The following is a 22,713-nucleotide window of genomic DNA, read 5'->3' as shown; positions in this document are numbered from 1 at the left end:
GTGGCACGTCGTTTAATGTTTTCTGTTTCCTGCTACGTTTTTAGCATTAGCTTTCCGTGCATTGGCACGCGCTTTGTTTTTCCCCTTTTTTGCACCAGTGTTCTTTTGTTTTATTATATTAAAACGTATTCTTACCTGCAATCCTGCTGACTGGTAGTGTGTGCATCCACGAAGTGGCAACTCCGCGCAACAAGTGCGCCGAACGTGTGACACCCTAAAATACATATTGAAGCTATAAAGTTTGTTTTATCCAAATTATTGATCAATCAAACTGACTAATTGATAACGGTCACAATTTTGGTTGCCCCGATTAAATGCGAGTGATGGTCAGCGATGATAACATTTAAAAAGCAAGCTCCGCTGCATATAACACCTACAGTACCCCCCCTCGCTGGCCGGCATTAACAAACTTTTCCTGGGCTGCTAATGTCGGTTCCTTCGTTTCACCTATTTCAGTGGAGTCCAACCTGGTGTGCGTTAAAGGTCGTACCGCTGTTATGAGACGGCGACAGGTGTGGAAGCTTAGACAACACGCTGCTCTGCTTGTCTTGTTTGAGTCACACTAGCAAGACTAACGGCTTACCATCGCGCTAAATAGAGCCTGGAGACATTTTTTCAGTCCAGTGCCAACGTTTCTTGCTGTGATCTGGCGAGATGTATTCCCCATTGGAATTCATGCACATCCTGCATCAAGCTTGTGTATAAGTCCAGGGAATACAAAAAAGTAATTCTGCATTGAAGGTTTCAATCGTTACACTACATTCTTTTGTTTTGTCCTTTACTTTATATTATCACATTACAAACAATTAAATGTATGATTAAGTAAAGTCGGGGTCTCCAATTGATGTCGTGCGGGCTACCTGCGGAACTGTTTTTTATGGCCCCGAAAAAAACAGCAAAAATGGTTAAGTAGTGCTAAAGGCATCGTGCACTGAGAAAAAGCTGTAATATTAATACTAATAATAAACAAAACCACAAAGAATTGTCGTTAAATATTTGGATAACATTTATGTAACCCTGGTGGCAGAGGGGTTAGTGCGTCTGCCTCACAATACGAAGTTCCTGCAGTCCTGGGTTCAAATCCAGGCTCGGGATCTTTCTGTGTGGAGTTTGCATGTTCTCCCCGTGAATGCGTGGGTTCCCTCCGGGTACTCCGGCTTCCTCCCACTTCCAAAGACATGCACCTGGGGATAGGTTGATTGGCAACACTAAATTGGCCCTAGTGTGTGAATGTGAGTGTGAATGTTGTCTGTCTATCTGTGTTGGCCCTGCGATGAGGTGGCGACTTGTCCAGGGTGTACCCCGCCTTCCGCCCGATTGTAGCTGAGATAGGCGCCAGCGCCCCCCGCGACCCCAAAAGGGAATAAGCGGTAGAAAATGGATGGATGGATGGATTATGTAACCCTGTTATTAGACTATCTGTCCATCCATCCATCTTCTTACGCTTATCATTACATATTAGTAGACTGCCGTCCTGTGAGAAACATGTTTTACTTAACATAATGAATAGTTGTGATTTTAATCTTGGTAAACATAGTCGTGATTACTATTTTCAACGTACTTGCACAGCCGTTTGATCCATGCTCAGGTTTGTAATACTTCCCTTCGTTTGTGATGCAATCATGCCTTAGAAGTTCTTAATAAAAATGGGCAGTTATAATCAATATGTCTCATTGCTCTGATTTTGTGCCATCCTTCAGAATCTTCAGTTCAAGATGTGCTCACTCTGAACCAAACTGCACAGGGATCCCATTTCTGACACCATGAAGTTTGTTCTATCCAGATTGCATGGAAAACAACAGTACAAATGGCAACTTCTAAAAGTCCAAAATACTTTACATTGCAGTGAATACAGCTGTAAAGAACAAGCAGTACGTTTGTGTGTAACTCTGTTGAGCCACCCTGCAGTGAAAACACCTGACTAGTGTGTTTTTATAGGCTGTAACAGTTGTTTATTTCATGGGCTCCCTTCAGTTGGGACCATTCAGGGAGACGCTACAAACCGTCAGTCAAACTGCTTCACTTGCTAATTTTTACAGGTGGTCTTGAAAATAAACACCAATGTTTAAAAATCTAAATGAAAATAATATTGTTTAGACATTGCACAAAGGAATGTTCCAGATTAAAAAAAAAGGTATACACTAAAGTACACTAAGGGCCTGATTTACTAAGATCCAAATACCACACACTAATCAGTGTGTGCAAAAAATGAAATAGTGTGTGCTATGAGTGGGCGTGTCGCGAGTGATCTACAAACACTGTTTGTGCAATTAAAAACTGGTGCAAACTGGCTTATTGTGTGAATGCCAATAGACATGTTATTTTGCATGTTATTCCGCACCATTTTTCATCTTTTTATTCTTATCCTTTTTTATATTCTTTGGTCGTCCATAACTTCCACATTGTACATCGGATTGATGTTGTTCGAACATCAAAACCTTCAGAGCATTCAGGACATGTGTGCTCTTTCAAACCTTTCCAAAAATTACCGGTTTTACTATAATTCACAATTTTCCAATATTTTCCCCCTTTTTTTCTTTCTGCTTTTTCTTCCATGTCTTTCAACCAATTTAAACCATTCTACCATTAAAATGTTTGTCTTAGTCAGGACAAAAAAGCTATCAGTCTGATAAAGCCAAAAAAATCCTAGCATTTACAGTTTTCATGATTTTCCAAAATATTGGACATTACAATTGGTACTTAGCCCACCATTCTCACTTACATTTGCCTTTTTTCCCTCCCTGAAAATAACCTTGAATGCAAGTAAATGTTCAAAGCTATTGGAAAACAATAGTTGTTGTTTAAAAACATTTATTTTGCCTGAAATTAGCAGAAAATCAATAGTTTCGCATAAATGCATACGGACCAAGATACTTCACTTAGTCAAAGAAATCCTTTGAATTTGACTTGTAACGGCAAACAGCAAGAATCCAGCATTAACGCATCATATTTGAGATCTTACAGATTCAAGCTTAAAGTGTCTTCTTTTAGCCAGGGATGTCTATAATTCCCCTACTAATATAAGTTATGGTTTCAACTTTACCCCCTTAAATGTAGGTTTGTTTGTAAGTAAATGTTTCATAGAATTAGGTAACATTGTAATACAAATTGTCCTTTATCCCCAAAATTTGCAAAAAACATAGTACTTTTGCAGTATTTAATTCATGGTAGATTTTTAAGTCGCTCCCTTTAACAACCAAATTTGGACATTGATTTGGCAAATATACTCTTTGGTCAAGAAGATTACACTGATGCATTTCACCTGAAAACTGTGAGTTCAAAACCTGGAAGGGACCAGAAGAAAAAATCTATTTTTGGCAATGTTACACCGTCCATCCATCCATTTTCTACCGCTTGTGCCTTTTTGGGATCGTGGGGGGTGCTGGAGCCTATCTCAGTTGCATTCGTGCGGATAGCGGGGTACACCCTGGACAAGTTGCCACCTCATCGCAGGGCCAACATAGATAGACAGACAACATTCACACTCACATTCACACACTAGGGCAAATTTAGTGTTGCCAATCAATCCATCCCCAGGTGCATGTTTTTGGCGGTGGGAGGAAGCCGGAGTACCCGGAGGGAACCCCAAGGTGCAATTTTACACATTTGAGTCAAATAGTTTATTTTGAACTATTTGGACATACATTTATCATTTCTATATTCATAATACGTTTTCCACTAGCATTTTAGTTGATATTTTCAAACCATTCCTACTGTTTATTCAAACTTTGTTCTCGATTAATTCTGCAGTCATTGAGCTTTTAAATTTGGTTTCAGCAATGATTAGGGAATTCACACGCAGTTCCTAGAGGAATTGCTTGGACTCTAGTTTAAATTAGGAGTTTGCATGCTTACAGGCTTTCACCACAAGGCAATAATTTTCTGCCCATTCATGTTATCATGCTCCTATCTGTGTGCGATGTGTTGAACCAGCAGCACACATCTGTAATCTGTAACATCACTTCTGAATCACAATCTAGACAACAGAAACATGCACACTGACACTTTCTGACACTTTTTCACTTTCACATTCTATGCGCAATGATGTGGGTCGCATAGCTAGTGCATTTTTTCACGTGAAAGAACTAAAACGCAAACAAATGCACATTGGAAGACATCTTTTCATGTTGGAGGTATATAATGGTAACATATTTCCTAAGTAAAGTAAAAACATAAAAAAAACTCCAGCAGACACAAAAACGCATCAAATTAAATAATTTTAATCAGCCCCATTAGTCGTCCAGCATTAATAAAATTATAGTAGGGTATTACTGAATAGACAATATTTTTAAAATGTTTCTTTCTGTGCTAAATAAAACGCTAAATAGTGCTTGCAAAACACAATTGCACCTGAGATAGGTTCCAGCGACCCCCCGCGACCCTGAAAGGGACAAGCGGGAGAAAATGGATGGATGGATGTTGATAAATCACATTGCACATGCTTAATAATTATATTTGCAATTTCTTTTATCAGTATTGTGGGCGTTTTAACAATCAGCATATATTTTGCATATTATTGAAGACAGAGACGCAAAATGGATTGTACACCTTATTCTGCTCACTTAACAGACCCAACCCGTTTAGCAGATCAGCTTTGCGTGTGCTATCAAGTTTGCACATGTTTTAGTACACGCAAACCTTTAGAAAATCAGGTCTTAAATGTTTGTGGATATGCAGTAGTTACCATGACTTTATCTTTCATTGACTTGAAGCATGGCTCACGTCTGTCACGTCTGCCTATTGTCCTTGCCACCACAGTGATATGTCATATCAATACAGATCAATATATGCACTCAGTAGTCATTAACAATGCCTGGTCAGCACCAAGTGGAAGAAATTAGTTACCTATATTTGTCTCAAATATAATTAAATACATATGAACTGACTTCTTCAGTGTGTTTGATGGTTTTTCTCTTATTCCTATGAAATTCTTCTAGATCAGTTTCTACCAAATGAATAAAGAAGTGTTTAAAGTAGAATTGCACTTTTTCTTTACATTTTGACTATCATTCACAATCATTATGAGAGTCAAGAACCCACATCTTTTTTTTCTTTTTTTTTTAGGATTCCAAAGATTATATATATAGGATAGTCGAACCTCCTCTCTGAGCTGCCACCTTATCGTGGTAGAGGAGTTTTCGTGTCCCAATGATCCTAGAAGCTATGTTGTCCGAGGGCTTTATGCCCCCTGGTAGGGTCTCCCAAGGCAAACAGGTTCTAGGTGAGGGATCAGACAAAGAGCAGCTTGAAGACCTCTATGAAGAAGACAAAACATGGACCCAGATTTCCCTCGCCCGGACCTGGGTCACCGGGGCCCCCCAATGGAGCCAGGCCCGGAGGTGGGGCACGATGGCGAGCGCCTGGTGGCCGGGCCTGTTCCCATGGGGCTCGGCCGGGCACAGCCCGAAGAGGCAACGTGGGTCACCCCTCCAATGGGCTCACCACCCATAGCAGGGGCCATAGAGGTCGGGTGCAATGTGAGCTGGGCGGCAGCCGAAGTCAGGGCACTTGGCCGTCCGATCCTCGGCTACAGAAGCTAGCTCTTGGGACGTGGAACGTCACCTCACTGGGGGTGAAAGAGCCTGAGCTAGTGCGCGAAGTGGAGAAGTTCCGGCTGGATATAGTCGGACTCACTTCGACGCACAGCAAGGGCTCTGGAACCACTCCTCTGGAGAGGGACTGGACCCTCTTCCACTCTGGCGTTGCCGGCAGTGAGAGGCGACGGGCTGGGGTGGCAATTCTGGTTGCCCCCCGGCTTAAAGCCTGCACGTTGGAGTTCAACCCGGTGGACGAAAGGGTAGCCTCCCTCCGTCTTCGGGTGGGGGGATGGGTCCTGACTGTTGTTTGTGCTTACGCACCAAACAGCAGTTCAGAGTACCCACCCTTTTTGGGTACACTGGAGGGAGTACTGGAATGTACTCCCCCGGGTTATTCCCCTGTCCTACTGGGGGACTTCAACGCTCATGTTGGCAACGACAGTGAAACCTGGAGAGGCGTGATTGGGAAGAATGGCCGCCCGGATCTGAACCCGAGTGGTGTTTTGTTATTGGACTTTTGTGCTCGTCACAGTTTGTCCATTACAAACACCATGTTTAAACATAAGGGTGTCCATATGTACACTTGGCACCAGGACACCCTAGGCCGCAGTTCCCTGATCGACTTTGTAGTTAGGTCATCGGATTTGCGGCCTTATGTTTTGGACACTCGGGTGAAGAGAGGGGCGGAGCTTTCTACCGATCACCACCTGGTGGTGAGTTGGCTGCGATGGTGGGGGAGGATGCCGGACAGACCTGGGAGGCCCAAACGCATTGTGAGGGTCTGCTGGGAACGTCTGGCAGAGTCTCCTGTCAGAGAAAGTTTCAATTCCCACCTCCGGAAGAACTTCGAACATGTCACGAAGGAGGTGCTGGACATTGAGTCCGAGTGGACCATGTTCCGCACCTCTATTGTCGAGGCGGCTGATCGAAGCTGTGGCCGCAAGGTAGTTGGTGCCTGTCGGGGCGGCAATCCTAAAACCCCTTGGTGGACACCAACGGTGAGGGATGCCGTCAAGCTGAAGAAGGAGTCCTATCGGGTCCTTTTGGCTCATAGGACTCCGGAGGCAGTGGACAGGTACCGACAGGCAAAGCGGCGTGCGGCTTCAGCGGTCGCGGAGGCAAAAACTCGGACATGGGAGGAGTTCGGAGAAGCCATGGAAAACGACTTCAGGACGGCTTCGAAGCGATTCTGGACCACCGTCCGCCGCCTCAGGAAGGGGAAGCAGTGCACTATCAACACCCGTGAATGGTGCGGATGGTGTTCTGCTGACTTCAATTGCGGATGTTGTGGATAGGTGGAAGGAATACTTCGAAGACCTCCTCAATTCCACCAACACGTCTTCCTATGAGGGAGCAGTGGCTGGGGAATCTGTGGTGGACTCTCCTATTTCTGGGGCTGAGGTCGCTGAGGTAGTTAAAAAGCTCCTCGGTGGCAAGGCCCCGGGGGTGGACGAGATCCGCCCGGAGTTCCTTAAGGCTCTGGATGTTGTGGGGCTGTCTTGGTTGACAAGACTCTGCAGCATCGCGTGGACATCGGGGGTGGTACCTCTGGATTGGCAGACCGGGGTGGTGGTTCCTCTCTTTAAGAACGGGGACCGGAGGGTGTGTTCCAACTATCGTGGATCACACTCCTCAGCCTTCCCGGTAAGGTTTATTCAGGTGTACTGGAGAGGAGGCTACGCTGGATAGTCGAACCTCGAATTCAGGAGGAACAGTGTGGTTTTCGTCCTGGTCGTGGAACTGTGGACCAGCTCTATACTCTCGGCAGGGTTCTTGAGGGTGCATGGGAGTTTGCCCAACCAGTCTACATGTGCTTTGTGGACTTGGAGAAGGCATTCGACCGTGTCCCTCGGAAAGTCCTGTGGGGAGTGCTCATAGAGTATGGGGTATCGGACTGTCTTATTGTGGCGGTCCGCTCCCTGTACGATCGGTGCCAGAGCTTGGTCCGCATTGCCGGCAGTAAGTCGAACACATCTCAGTGAGGGTTGGACTCCGCCAAGGCTGTCTTTTGTCACCGATTCTGTTCATAACTTTTATGGACAGAATTTCTAGGCGCAGCCAAGGCGTTGAGGGGTTCCGGTTTGGTGAACGCGGGATTAGGTCTCTGCTTTTTGCAGATGATGTGGTCCTGATGGCTTCATCTGACCGGGATCTTCAGCTCTCACTGGATCGGTTTGCAGCCGAGTGTGAAGCGACCGGAATGAGATTCAGCACCTCCAAGTCCGAGTCCATGGTTCCCGCCGGGAAAAGGGTGGAATGCCATCTCCGGGTTGGGGAGGAGACCCTGCCCCAAGTGGAGGAGTTCAAGTACCTAGGAGTCTTGTTCACGAGTGAGGGAAGAGTGGATCGTGAGATCGACAGGCGGATCAATGCGGCGTCTTCAGTAATACGGACGTTGTACCGATCCGTTGGGGTGAAGAAGGAGCTGAGCCGGAAGGCAAAGCTCTCAATTTACCGGTCGATCTACGTTCCCATCCTCACGTATGGTCATGAGCTTTGGGTCATGACCGAAAGGATGAGATCACGGGTACAAGCGGCCGAAATGAGTTTCCCCCGCCGTGTGGCGGGGCTCTCCCTTAGAGATAGGGTGAGAAGCTCTGCCATCCGGGAGGAACTCAAAGTAAAGCCGCTGCTCCTTCACATCGAGAGGAGCCAGATGAGGTGGTTCGGGCATCTGGTCAGGATGCCACCTGAACGCCTCCATAGGGAGGTGTTTAGGGCACGTCCAATCGGTAGGAGGCCACGGGGAAGACCCAGGACACGTTGGGAAGACTATGTGTCCCGGCTGGCCTGGGAACGCCTCGGGATCCCCCGGGAAGAGCTAGACGAAGTGGCTGGGGAGAGGGAAGTCTGGGCTTCCCTGCTTAGGCTGTTGCCCCCGCGACCCGACCTCGGATAAGCGGAAGAAGATGGATGGATGGATGGAAGATTAAAAGAGTGCGTGCAAGATGTGGCTAATTAGAGTCCCCTATTAAGCCTTTAAACTTCAGAACCCTCCATTAACATTTAAAAAAATACAATGTAAGTATATATAGTGTGGTAACTGACACATTTATAACAATATGAAACAATATATGTCCAATACGTAACATATTTTGGTAATTTTAAGCATTACTTTTTCCCTGAGCACATTTATGTGTGTTCTTACTCCCGGGAACAAAAGGGTGTGTTTTTTAATCATGGCAGGCTTGGTAATTGACTATGAAGACAACTATTTTTGAACAAATGAGGATTCCAAACTATATCTTTTTAAACCTAAATATACAGAGGACGAACTGCTGGTTATAAAAACTGAGCAAGCAAGAAGAGAGGGTGAAACGTTGGAGCAGACGAAAGCCGAGAGAGTCAGGATCGGCAGGTCTCGGCGGTGTAAATGTGCAACTTGAAGCCAAGCTATGTCAACAGAAATGGAGTGCTTCCTCTGCTGCACTGAGTGGTGAACTATGATTTTTGTATCTGGCAAGAAGGATGTTGCTCAAAGAAACTGCATCACAACGAAAGACTAACTGTGCGAATAAACCCTGCAGTGTTACAAACTGTTTTCCATCTACCCTAAATCCACTGGAAACGTCCCCAGCCAGCTTGACCAAACGGACAAATGTCCATCTAGTGAGTCTTTATATGTGGATCTTGATGTATGCAACTAGGGGTGTAACGGTACACAAAAATTTAGGTTCGGTACGTACCTCGGTTTAGAGGTCACGGTTCGGTTAATTTTTGGTACAGTAATAAAACAAAAAAATATACATTTTTGGGTTATTTATTTTCCAAATGTGTAAACAATGGCTTCATCCTTTTAACATTGGGAACACTATAATAATTCTGCCCACGTTAATCCACATTAAACTGCCTCAAGTTGTTGCTTTGATTACATGAAATGAAAAAAACGTTCTTCTACATATAAAAAGTGCAACATTAAACAGTTTCAAGTCAACTTATCATGCTTGATTTATTACAGCATTTGGGAAGCCTCTAGTTGACTTTTATTATGTAAATGTTATATTTCTATCAACATGTGATAGCAGGGACCCTGCCATTCAAAACTAGACTGCTCCATTACTAATGATTAATGTAACTATTGCTGAATATAGCAATAGAAGAGACTATTCATCCCTGAACGCCATGGAGTTCAATGAAATAGCAGACAGGGCTTTGCTGCCCCTAACACGCACGCACGCACGCACACACACACACACACACACACACACACACACACACACACACACACACACACACACACACACACACACACACACACACACACACACACACACACAGCAAAATGAGTTAACGTTACGCTAAAAGCTAATTAGCCTTCACCTCAAGCCTATACTGCGAGCTAGCTGAGCTGCAGTTTAAGTTTCTAGAAGGTCAACGGGCTCAGTGATGTTTGTAATAGTTGTGACTGGGAAGTGTTTTTTATAATTTGGGGAGAGTACCCTGTCCGCTGCTCCCCTGCTAAACGAATGTCTGCTCGACGCTGAAGCATTGACTACATCGCTCTGAATACGCACTGCTGATTGGCTGTTACATCGCTCTGAATAGGCACTGCTGATTGGCTTTGTATGTAACCAATCAGATGGTTGTGTGGGTGGTACAATGCTTGCTGCTGAGACAGAGGCAGAAAGCAGAGCAGCTTGTGAAGTATTTTGCTTACAAACTCCTTCGGTACGCCCGCGTGCCGAACCGAAACCCCCGTACCGAAACGGTTCAATACAAATACATGTACTGTTACACCCCTATATGCAACACATCATGCTTGTTTTTACAACTACATGCTAGCTGTGTCCAAACAAAACTTGAAATATTTGCTAATATTTATCTCTCTATCCATCTAATACTTTGCAGTACTGTAATATGATTTTTCATGTTTTTCAGTCAGTACAGATTGGTGTCCTATCGCATTATGTTTTGCATTACAAACTCAAAAGTCATTCAGTTGCTGGTGCAGGAGCTACGTTACGACCAATGCCGTGTGAGTGTTACTGAGCATGGCGATGTGTTACCACGCTAGAAAATTAGTTCCTCATGTTTGCTCTAACAATAACAATGTCACTCAAGCTTGGTTATTATACAGGTTACAGAACCTACATGAAGTATTGTTGGTGTTTGTTGGAAGCATTTTTTGAGCGATTTAGAGGCAGAATGAATTGCTTTCATTAGCTGAATTGCTAGCCTCCTTGAACGAGCCGACTATTACAAAATAGAATTGTCACAATCGGTGGGGTAGCAGCTCACTGCGGGGTCGTTCTCCCAGGAATGCAGAACGTAGAGAACTCCGGACGACAGCGTGAGGTAGGAGGTGATTTATTCTTCAAAATCATCCAACTACAAAATAACATGCAAACAACAAGAGGAAAGTGTGCCGTTCGCACGAGAAGCTACAAAAACAAAAACTTAGCGCAGGAAACGTAGAGGCTAACACTTAGCATGGACTAAGGACATGGAACACTCACAAGCTGTGGCATGAAAAAACAAAACTTACAAGACAAGTTTAAATAATGCCTCCGATTAGTGCTCGGGAAGCAGGTGAGCGGGCGAGCACTAATCAGAGACAGGTGAACACAATGAGTAACCATGGCAACCAAAACAAACTCAGGTGTCACAAACAGGAACTAAAGGACTCCAAAACTAACAGAAAATATGATCCGGACCACGCATAATGACAAGAATACAATGATAAAACTAAATTATATGTGTTGTCTCTCATGAGAATAATAAACAATAGGCAAAATTCTAAAAAGTGCAATTCCCCTTTAACAGGAGACTTGCATATGTTGTTCAGAATGGCTGAATCTCTGTTTAAGACAAGTCGATGTCACAATTTAATGACATATTTATATTAAAAGTTGCAAATTCAGATTAGCAGAGAGACATGTGTTTGTGTGTTAGTCTTCCAACACTGCAGTGAGTCTTTTATAGTTTGGGGTTGAGGATGAGTTTGTGCCATGCAGTCAATTGCTAGAATAGGTCGTTAGTGAGTCTGAGCTACCATGACACTCATCTTGCTTTTAGCTTGTTAGCTTCCATCGCCGTGTGCAGACAATGGCAATTAAAAAGGAAGTTGGAGCTACAATTAATCTGTGTGCTACAGCAATTGCTTTTTTTGCAAACGTTGCTCCGAAATCAGAGAAGAAGATGTTCATGAGGGTTGGGCTGTACACACTCTGAACGAGTCATTTGTAGACAGAAATTCATAAATTAAAAAACTGGGATTTATATTAAAAATATATTAAAAAAATAACTAAATCAGTTATAAAAAGATAAAACACACATTAATATGTTTGTCTATTAAACTGTTTTAATTGTATTTTCCGTATGATTAGAATCATTTTTTGATATTTACCTAAATATCACTAAGTTTGCACAAATATATCCTGAGGCTTCTGGGTCTCGTGCCTCTGTGGTAGCTAAAAAGGCAGAGGGCATGGCTTACTGGCTGGTCTGCTTGCCACAATGTTGCCAAAATAATGTTTAAAGAGACATTTTTACAGCATGAATTTCTAGTTTGTACAAAGAGAACATAGTCTACCAAGTCCAAATTCTTTATGTGGTAAACATACTTAGCCATTAAAGCTGACTTTGATTCTTGTTCTGATTCTGATAGTTTCCAGATGTTTTTTTTTTTATTTGATGAAAGCAAATACAGGGGACGAAGACATATTTGATCACGACACTTTTATCAAAGTGAATTACTCCTTTCTTTTTGTTGTTATCATCATAATGTGCAACCTATATTAACAGTGATTAGAGTATATCCATCCATCCATCCATTTTGTACCGCTTATTCCCTTTTAGGGGTCGCGGGGGGCGCTGGCGCCTATCTCAGCTACAATCGGGCGGAAGGTGGTGTACACCCTGGACAAGTCGCCACCTCATCGCAAGGCCAACACAGATAGACAGACAACATTCACACTCACATTCACACACTAGGGCCAATTTTAGTGTTGCCAATCAACCTATCCCCAATTTAAGTTAAAAAAAATCCTCCTTCACAGCCTCTGACCTGCTGAAAAGGGGATTTATTCATGTACATTATTTGCTTGTTTTGTTTTTTGATGCATTTTATAATCTGTATTTAGCTTGAAGATAATTTTATAGACATGGAAGAGTCACCAACGTTTTTATTTTGTGACTTAAAGCAGATTCATATTCAAGGTTTCTACTCAATGCGCTCATCCTCATTTTGTTTGTATTGCAGAGTTTTGCAGAGAACACCATGAATGAGCTACTAGGTTGGTATGGCTATGACAAAGTGGAGCTGAGAGATTCCGACAACCTGGAGTTAGGCGAGACGCGGCAGCGCATCTCTGTCCTTACAGGTGCGACATAGTCACATCCATGAACTTTACAAGTACTGTACATTCACAAAACACCCGGCTGGATCAGCACGTGACATTCTTAACAGTAAAATATTTTTCAGGAATCCCTTTCCATTAACCAAAATGAAAATATACAAAATATTATGATTACATGTAAATTAGATTACAACAGGAGCTGCATAAAACAAATGACAGTTATATATTGGGATTGTAGAGAGACGCTTTAGCGTCTTTACACTTTGCGACACATTTGCATGTTATAGGTAATATGCTAAAACCCTTAATGTGAGTTTATTTAGGCCAATTACAATCCTAGATGAATGTCACAAAATAACAACAATTGCATAAAAAATCAAAATGGGACTCAACAATGGTGTTCATACTGAATAGGTTAGCACAAATTATTAGAAATAAAACATAAAATGAGATAACAGTGATGATGATGATGGAGTATCATATTTTTTTAAAGGTCCTGTTTTGCTACAACTCTGAATACGGCTTAGGGGTCCCTCAATAGTATATTGGAAGCATGCCGACCACAATTTTGCCTTGATTTAGACTTAGAATTAAAAGTTATTTTAGTAAACCCAACTGGGAACACACCACTTTGCATGTCTGTAGCTTTTTGAACAATGTTCCTCTACAGAAGAAAAAGGGCTATAGGAAGTCATGTCTACACAACATGAATATTTAAAAAAATGTGTTGGTTAAAATAATATTTGCCTGCACAAGTTGAGTTAAAAAAATTGTATGTGCATTTTGGCCAATTAGAAGCCTGAAAAAGCAGCCACAGTGGTACCACTACTTAGAACAGGGGTCTCAAACTCAATTTACCTGGGGGCCACTGGATGCAGGAACTAGGTGAGGCAGGGTCTCAAGAAAATATTTCTAAGATGCACTTTTTATTGAATTTGCCTTCTTTGAATGGCTTTCCCATCCTAGTAACATACTTGCCAATTCTCGCGATCTTTACGGGAAACACCCGAATATCAGTGCTCCTCCCAACAATCTCCTGGGGCAATCATTCTCCCGGTTTTGTGCCGGACAACAATATTAAGAGCGTGCTTTGATGGCACTGCCTTTAACGCCCTCTACAACCTGTCGTCTTGTCCTCTTTTCCACCATACAGACCCACGGAAGTGACTGCAAAACATACTTGATCATCAGCCATACAGGTCACACTGAGAGTGGTTGTATAAACAACTGTTACAAATATGCGCCACACTGTGAACCCACACCAAACAATATTGACAAAAACATTTTGGGAGAACATCCACACTGTAACACAACATAAACACAACAAAAAAAAAACACCCAGAATCCAATGCAGCCCTAACTCTTCCGGGCTACAATAGGGGGCAGGGTTGCATGGGATTCTGGGTATTTGTTCTGTTGTGTTTATGTTGTGTTACAGTGCAGATGTTCTCCCAAAATGTGTTTGTCATTCTTGTTTGGTGTGGGTTCACAGTGTGGCACATATTTGTAACAGTCTTAAAGTTGTTTATACGGCCACCCTCAGTGTGACCTGTGAGGCTGTTGATCAAGTACTGTATGTCTTGCAGTCACTCACTGCGTTTATTGAAGTCTAACACAACATGTGGCTGGGCTGGCACCCTGTTAGTACAGGTTGTAGAGGACGTTAAGGACAGTTCCTCCACGGTGCCCTCTAATTATTGTTGTTTGGGAAAAATTTTGGAGAATGATTACCTCTGGATGGTCACTGTCCGGGGCTCTCCCGGAAAATCGAGAGTATACAATTATGAGGCTGTATTGCACCATTCATATAAAACTCGCAGGCCGCTCCAACATTAAAATGTTCACATCAAGGTATGGGATGCAAAATAACGTGTTTGAGACCCCTGACTTAGAAGCTCATTGCGTTCTCAGAACACTTGTATCTCAAAGCAGCCCCGCCAATTGAAATGAATTCAAATACATTTAATTTGCTCTGGGTCTTCCTAAAATACCACATTTTTAAAATGTAGAATGCATTTTAATATGAAAAAATAACTTTTTGATAATAAATACTGTTTGAATTTCATTACACTAGCATGCACCACAAACAACGATAGTAGTCTTTTGTGAAAATGTTTTAATATTATGTTACTTTTACCTTTGGGAGCGGACTAATGTGTGCCTCCTTCGCTGACTCTTCATCCATATCCCCTTATTATAAGCTACTTGTTTTCATAGAGCTGCTGCGTGTTTCTCTAGTGTCTGGCAAAGGAATCTACTATGTCTTTAAGGGACGGACTGCAGAAGATACTTTTTGGATGATTTCTCTCATCTACAAAACACAACAAGCAATGTGTTTGTGAACCAAAGCTATTGTTCGACCATCCAGTTTGTTCAGTCAGGACCAGACACAACAAATTGAAACACAGCTTCTGCATGTTTTTAAAATTTTGATTTGGTTACTGGCTTCTCCGCCTTCACACTATCTTCCTAGTTCCGGTTGTTGGAGGGCAGGATGTTGATGCCTCAGCAGCGCTCAAAAGCGCAAGTCAACTTTCTATCCAAAACTTATGTTTTTTTCTTGTGTAAATTAACAGGTACAACAACATGCAACACTACATTAATTATTTATTTTTCAAATGGCACAAACTTGTTAAAAATATTCAACTGAGAGCAAAAGTACCATATTTTTCGGACCATAGGGCGCACCAGATTATAAAACGCACTGCCTATGAGCAGGTCTATTTTCAAATAAAAGGCGCATGTTATGATTTTTCTTCAACATGCAAAACACTTCCTTGTGATCTACATAACATGTAATGGTGGTTCGTTGGTCAAAATGTGGCATAGATTATGCTTTACAAACCATCTTCAAGCCGCTTTCTGACCGTCTCTTCAAAACGCACTGTTTCATGGGCAGTCTTATTTACATGGCTCAACTTTGACAGGGTCAACTTTGTTGTACTGGTAGTTTTTAGCGCTTCTATAGCGAGTCTACTGGCAGATATAAGTTAAAACTGTACGCTTCTATATATTAGAAATAGCAACAGTAGCAATAGCAAAGAGGATGAATGCCCCACAACAAGAGTATTGAGAAAACAATTAGCTTTTTTGACTACGGCTCAGGCTACAAAGGCAGAGGCGCTCAAATCTTCGGGACTTATGCAGATCCCAAATACACAACAGCAAGAACCTATAGGGCCGATAGTCAATAGATCAATTAATTAAACGATAAATAGAATCGAAAAATTGACATGTCTGTGTGTGTTTGTTTTGTATGTCTTTCACTTTCAAACATGGTGCAAGAAGAGTTTACTCTGTGCATTACTTTCAGCACCTGAGCAATTTTTTTCAATAGTATCATTTAATGAACATAGGGAACTGTCTTGTCAGTCATCCACAATTTTTGTCCTGGTGGGCAGAGGCAGGACAGCAAGCTTAGGATGCACTGACAGACAGAGAGCCGCTTTAGTGGTCTGGCTAGTAAGAAACACCGCGAAGTAACAAAAATTAGGAGAAAAAATATCATCGCAATGCCAGTCGTTCCAAAAAAATGAGCCAGTGTACCCACATTTTTGGAAAGTGATGGCAACAAAAACAAAGACAACAAAACACACTCTTTCCAAACTTTTCCAATAACCTTTTGTTCTGTTGTTAAATAAGGTTTAAAAACACGATAGTGTTGCGCAAACCAAAATTACACAAAAAGCTATGTTTTACCCAACCACAAACAAACCCTGAAGTGAGAGTTTTTTAAAACTTCCACTCTGGCCAAGGTTTTCCAAAAAGCTCAGTTTTTAAAGATAAAAAAATACGTTTGTGCGTGGATAAGAGCCCAAAATAGGCGCTTTCAAATTACCAGTTTTCATTTGGATTCTGCTCTCATTAAGGAGTCATGGGGAAGGCAATTGCCACATTAGTCACGTAGCTATGTCAGGGGTTGGCAACCAAAAACGTTGAAAGAGCTATATTGGACCAAAAATACAAACAAACAAAAATCTGTCTGGAGCCGCAAAAAATTCAAAGCCGTATATAAGTCTTATAATGAAGGCAACACATGAAGTGTCTATATTAGCTATATTAGCCTACTATTAAAATTACTATATGTCGCAGGCTGAAGCAAATCTTCACTGACAGAAATGTTAAAATGTAAAATTTATTCTACACATTTTTACAAAAGTAGAAACCGTTAAAAAATCATAGGCTACTCAGAAGGTGAGATAACTCCTGGAAATTACTGGCCTTTAATGGCCAAATATATAGATGTGTGTCTCCAAGTTAAAGGAAACTGCAGGCTGTCTTCTTCTAATAGATTTGAGTCATGAGACATGCAAAACTAAATTATATACAAGGAGAATAAAAGTAATGTATATTAAATAAACTCAAATATATTTACAAATGAGGTATAATGATGCAATATGTACATACAGCTAGCCTAAATGGCATGTTAGCATTGATTAGCTTGCAGTCATGCACTGATCAAATATGCCTGATTAGCACTCCAACAAGTCATTAACATCCACAAAGCTCAACTTTGTGCATTCATGTACAGCATAAAACGTTTGGTGGACAAAATTAGACAAAAAAAGAGTGGAAGATTTTACATTTCGACAAACTGTTGTGTCACAGTCCACACTATGGTGGGTTCAAGAACCGTTAAAACTAGTAGGACAAAACGATGTTCACCAAATAGTCTCATCAGTGAACCATAAACAACCATATCATACAATGGGTTTTCTAACAATTGGGAAGGTTTGTTCTCAAACAAAAAACATACTAAAACAAAAAAAATATTTCCCCCGCATCTTTTTCCATTTTCAGTTATTTTTTAAAAATGCTCCAGGGAGCCACTAGGGTGGCACTAGAGTGAGCCGCAGGTTGCTGACCCCCAGTCTACACCCTGAAGAAAGAAAGAGATTTAGCGCTCACACGTTCTTTAGGAGGGCAGCATAGCTCGGTTGGTAGAACGGAAGTGCCAGCAACTTGAGGATTTCTTGTTTGATCCCCTCTTTCAACAACCTAAACACTGTATAATTCCCGTCACTCAGCCTGTAAGACAGGGGTCAGGAACATTTTCGCTGTGATAGCCTTAAACCCAAAATGGCTACAGGACTCTATACAAATAAATCAGGGCATTTTTAATACAAATAATTTTAGTGTAAAATAAGTTTAAATGTATTCTTTATGATAATGTCCTTATACTAAAGCGAACCAATAATGAATCAAATACTCCTTACCCTTTAATGCGACGAGTGTTGAAGGGCAGCTTCACAATTGACTGTTTTATTGAGGAAGTGTTATCAAATGCACTGTTGACAATTTTCTGCAGAATCTGCAGCAAATTCCTCTCTCTGTTTGTTCTGACATGTACGGTACTCTTTTTTTGTATTCGCCATCCTCTTTTCAAAAGGTTTTTATCCACATAACCTATCAAGCTGAATGTTTGATTTAAAGGCAGGGGCCGTTTACTTCTTGACCTCACAACACGTGTAGCTTTGATTGGCTCAAGACTTGCAGGTAGCTGGTGCCAAACCGTTGCCATAGAGAAAGGATGAATGGATTAAAATGCATGAGAATGTTTTGAGCGCAGTCATCAAAAGAGCCATATCTGGCGAATGAGCCATTGGTTTCCTTGCCCTTCTTTAAGTTATGGAGCAAAGCCTTTTTGTTTTGTTATTTTGACTAAACTGGTTCAGTGTCATGGAAATAAGGAAATCATTTATGTTGACGACAATCTATATAAATATTTCTTGGTTTGTTTTGTACCATAATTATCCCTAATAAGTATAAATCTAACTAAAAAGCACTCGGACAATGCAGACCTCCTACAGGACCTATGTCCCAATAGTAAAAAATTCAGACCGTGATCCAGATTACCCCCAAAATCTGATCACCTGTTTATTATTCTACTTTTGAAATTTCATGAGAGTTTAATGGCCGTAAGTTTTTGAGCTATGTTCCTAACAGACAGACAAACAAACACAGCAAATCGAATGATAAAGGAAACAAGCCATGTAAGTGTGTTTTTGTTTTCTTCGTCCATCGTTAGCAAACAGGCTGAAAGCAGGTTCGTTTTAAAGTGTGATTGAATAAACGGAGTAAACCCCCTTGTCAGTCATCCACTGTCTTTGTCTCTGTGGGTGGAGAGGGGTTATAGCATACACACAAGGGTAGTTCAGAATTGTAACATAAACATGAGGTAACAAAGAAAAAAAAATGCTCCGAATCATCCCCAAAAACCTTTATCCTTTTCTGACATTTCCTGAAAGTTTAATCAAAACCGGCTTATACCTTTTGAAGCTACGTTGCTAACCAACAAACAGTCAGACGATAGACAGGCAAACAACAACAATCGCAAGAAGAAAGTCACCTAATAAATCACATTTTAGGTATCTTATCACTTGCAGTGACAGGTAGACAACATCTCATAAGTTGTCCTTCTATCGCTTTTACACAGAAAACTTGTTGCCAAAAATTGCAGCTTCAAAAGAAAGCAGTGAAGCCTCTCCGGATCGAGCCAACAGCTCCCACTTCTTACCAAACTCCAGGAATGGAGTCACCGAGCATTCCAGCCTGCCATTCACCTCCACGACCAGCACCAAGGAACATGGCAACCAGTTCATCACTGTCCCTCCGCCACTGATCAAGCCCCCTGCAGGTACAGACAGCTTTTCATACCCCTTTTATTGTGCACACATGCCCAGACATACAGTATATATATATATATATATATATATATATATATATATATATATATATATATATATATATATATATATGTATATATGTATATATATGTATATATATATATGTGTATATATATTTATATATATGTATATATACATATATACTGTATATATATGTATATATACATGTATTTATATATATATATGTGTGTGTCTGTATATGTATGTATATATATATGAAGGTACTTCAGGAAAATGGCCACATTTTGAGTCAAAAAGCTACTTTTTTATTTGACAGATTATTTCAGACATGTTTTTCACTAGCTAAATGAGCATTACTTTCTCATGGGTTATTTAGTATTTTTTGTTTATGGCACACAAGCCATTACCAGGATCTTTTAGAATGGTAAAAAAATGCAAATGTAAACATGTGGTTCTAGTTTATCTTTAAAGGGGAACATTATCACCAAACCTATGCAAGCGTCAATATATACCTTGATGTTGCAGAAAAAAGACCATGTATTTTTTTTACCGATTTCCAAACTCTAAATGGGTAAATTTTGGCAAATTAAACGCCTTTCTGTTTATCGGTCTTTTAGCGATGACGTCAGAACGTGACGTCACCGAGGTAATACACCCGCCATTTTCATTTTCACATTACAAACACCGGGTCTCAGCTCTGTTATTTTCCGTTTTTTCGACTATTTTTTGGAACCTTGGAGACATCATGCCTCGTCGGTGTGTTGTCGGAGGGTGTAACAACACTAACAGAGAGGGATTCAAGTTGCACCACTGGCAGGAAATCTGCCGCCAGACCCCCATTGAATTTGCCAGAGTGTCTGCACATTTTACTGGCGATGCTAAGACAGACATGGCACAGAGATGTATGGATAACCTGCAGATGCATTTGCAACGATTAAGTCAACGAAATCACAAAGGGTGAGTTTTGTTGATGTTGTTGACGTATGTGCTAATCAGGCATATTCAGTCACGGCATGACTGCCAGCTAATTGCTGCTAACATGCTACACTAATCGATGCTAACATGCTATTTACGCTAGCTGTATGTACATTTGAAACTAGATACTCACATTTAATGCGAAACAAACACTTACCAATCGACGGATTTAAGTTGCTCCAGTGATATAAGATACAAAAGTCCTGATCGTTTGGTCTGCACATTTTACCGGCGATGCTAATAAGGCAGCCATGCTATGGGCCACTTCATTAGGTACACCCATGCTATGGCCGAATAGCGTCAATAGCTATTCGCTCAATAGCTTCAATTTCTTCTTCAATTTCGTTTTCGCTATCTGCCTCCATACTCCGACCATCTGTTTCAATACATGCGTAATCTGTTGAATCGCTTAAACCGCTGAAATCCGAGTTTGAATCCGAGCTAATGTCGCTATATCTTGCTGTGGTAACCGCCATGTTGTTTGTATTGGCAGCCCTGTATGACGTCACAGGGAAATGGACAGTCGCACCGCAAAAAGCGAAAATCAAGAACTTTAAAACTTTTTTTAGGGATATTCCGGAAGGTGTAAAATTTTGAAAAAAACTTCGAAAAATAAAACAAGCCACTGGGAACTGATTTTTATTGTTTTTAACCCTTTTGAAATTGTGATAAAGTTCCCCTTTAAGGCATTTGACAACATCAAGACCTCTTTGTGAGCCGGTTGGTGGGTTTGCATGCCACAAAACAATGTTGTGGTTTGTTATACACACTGGCTTGGAGTGATTTTGGTTGTTTGCATTACCAGGCATGAGCAAGATGGACGGAGGCACTAATGGGTGTTAAAAAACAGAAGTAAATAGCATTTTTTTTTATATTGAAAACATTTCTTGCCTTGATATTTTAGTAACACTGCACAATATAAAGCGCTATACAGTACTGTTCATCAAACAAACATAATAAAGGGGTCATGGATCAACTTTCTATTTATTAACAAAGTCAAAGCAATTACAACTACCAAAACTGTTGTCATCTGCCAACACGCACACACAGTCACAACCCCTGTGGTGCACTCTCGGTTTGAAATAAAAACAACTCCTCAAATTTAACTGCCTGGTTGCTACAATCATTTATTAAGAATTAAAAAAATTACACCCACTTTATCTTCTTGGCGTTCCGTGGAAAAAAGGGAAAAGAAAGAAGGAGGCAGTGTCGACAACGCTTTGGATACTTCCTGAATGTTTCAAACCAAACTTTACTTGTCCATTGCTTTCTTTGAACTCATATTAAGCTAGTGGAATTAGAAAAATGTTGTAAAAAGGCTAATAAATATATACTTAAAAAGCACACAACGTAGCCCTGAGCACTGTAGCTAACACTTGCAACACTAAGCTGACAAAAAGAAGCACCGGAGAATGATCAGCCCGACCACAATGGATGTGCTACAGCCACAAAAAGGCTGCACTGTGAGGTACTCAGTGGGTGGATAACATGTTTGTATACTGAGACAAGGTTCGTTAAACACAGCATATTTTAATTTGGTCTGTGGTTGGTAAATCAAAAAGTTTGTAAAATGAGGGGTTCGTAAATCAAACTGTATTAAAGTAAGTCCACACCGCAGACTTTTTGCCTCCATTCCACTTCAGGCAAGTGCCTGCTTCCTACTTTGGATGCTCAAATATCCGGTTTCTGCAATTTTTTTCCGGTGATAAAAATATTTTTAAAAATGCAGTTTTGGTACATTTTATGCCGTAAATTTCTGGTGGCCAAAAATTTGGTGCATCACTACTAACTACATCATCTTTGCATCCCACTAGTACTATAGTACTTGTTGTATTACTTATGCTGCTGTTGTATAGAGGAACTATGGACAACACTTTTTTTTTTCATAACATGATTTATATAACCAAGGTGTTCCTGTAAGAGTCATTTGTTCAACTTCTTTAGTTATACCAGTGATGTGTCCTCAAGGTTCCCTTTTAGATCCTCTCTTTTTCATCGTTTGGGCTTTTCAACCAATAACCTCTGAGTTCAGTTCAAAAAACATGTGAGAGACTCACATTTTTGCAGTGAATCCCTAAAAACACTAGAGTGCTGTCATAAATATGATCTTTGACAAGTTTTTTGTCAGACGGTCCTTAAACACAGCACGGCACTACTGACAGAAAAACCAAACCAAAATCAAATGTCTACTATAGAGGACGCTGGTTCTCCGGAATATAAAAAATAGGACTAATAGGGAAGGGAGAATTTGGGCTC

At 41.2% G+C, this 22,713-nt stretch overlaps 1 protein-coding gene across 2 annotated transcripts in view; it reads left to right on the top strand.

Annotated features, from left to right (window-relative positions):
* The window catches only part of sobpa (sine oculis binding protein homolog (Drosophila) a), a 103,949-nt gene that overhangs the window by 15,925 nt on the left and 65,311 nt on the right, over nt 1–22,713 (top strand). For both annotated transcript variants that reach the window (XM_061895744.1, XM_061895743.1), the window contains exons 2-3: nt 12,739–12,859; nt 19,272–19,472. In XM_061895744.1, coding sequence (XP_061751728.1) covers nt 12,739–12,859; nt 19,272–19,472 — 322 coding nt within the window. The remainder of the gene's footprint in view (nt 1–12,738; nt 12,860–19,271; nt 19,473–22,713) is intronic.

The sequence above is a fragment of the Nerophis ophidion genome, linkage group LG03 (assembly GCF_033978795.1).
Source record: "Nerophis ophidion isolate RoL-2023_Sa linkage group LG03, RoL_Noph_v1.0, whole genome shotgun sequence".
Classification (NCBI taxonomy): Eukaryota; Metazoa; Chordata; class Actinopteri; order Syngnathiformes; family Syngnathidae; genus Nerophis; species Nerophis ophidion.
Note: the sequence above shows the minus strand (reverse complement) of the source record. Positions and strands in the feature narration are given on the sequence as shown.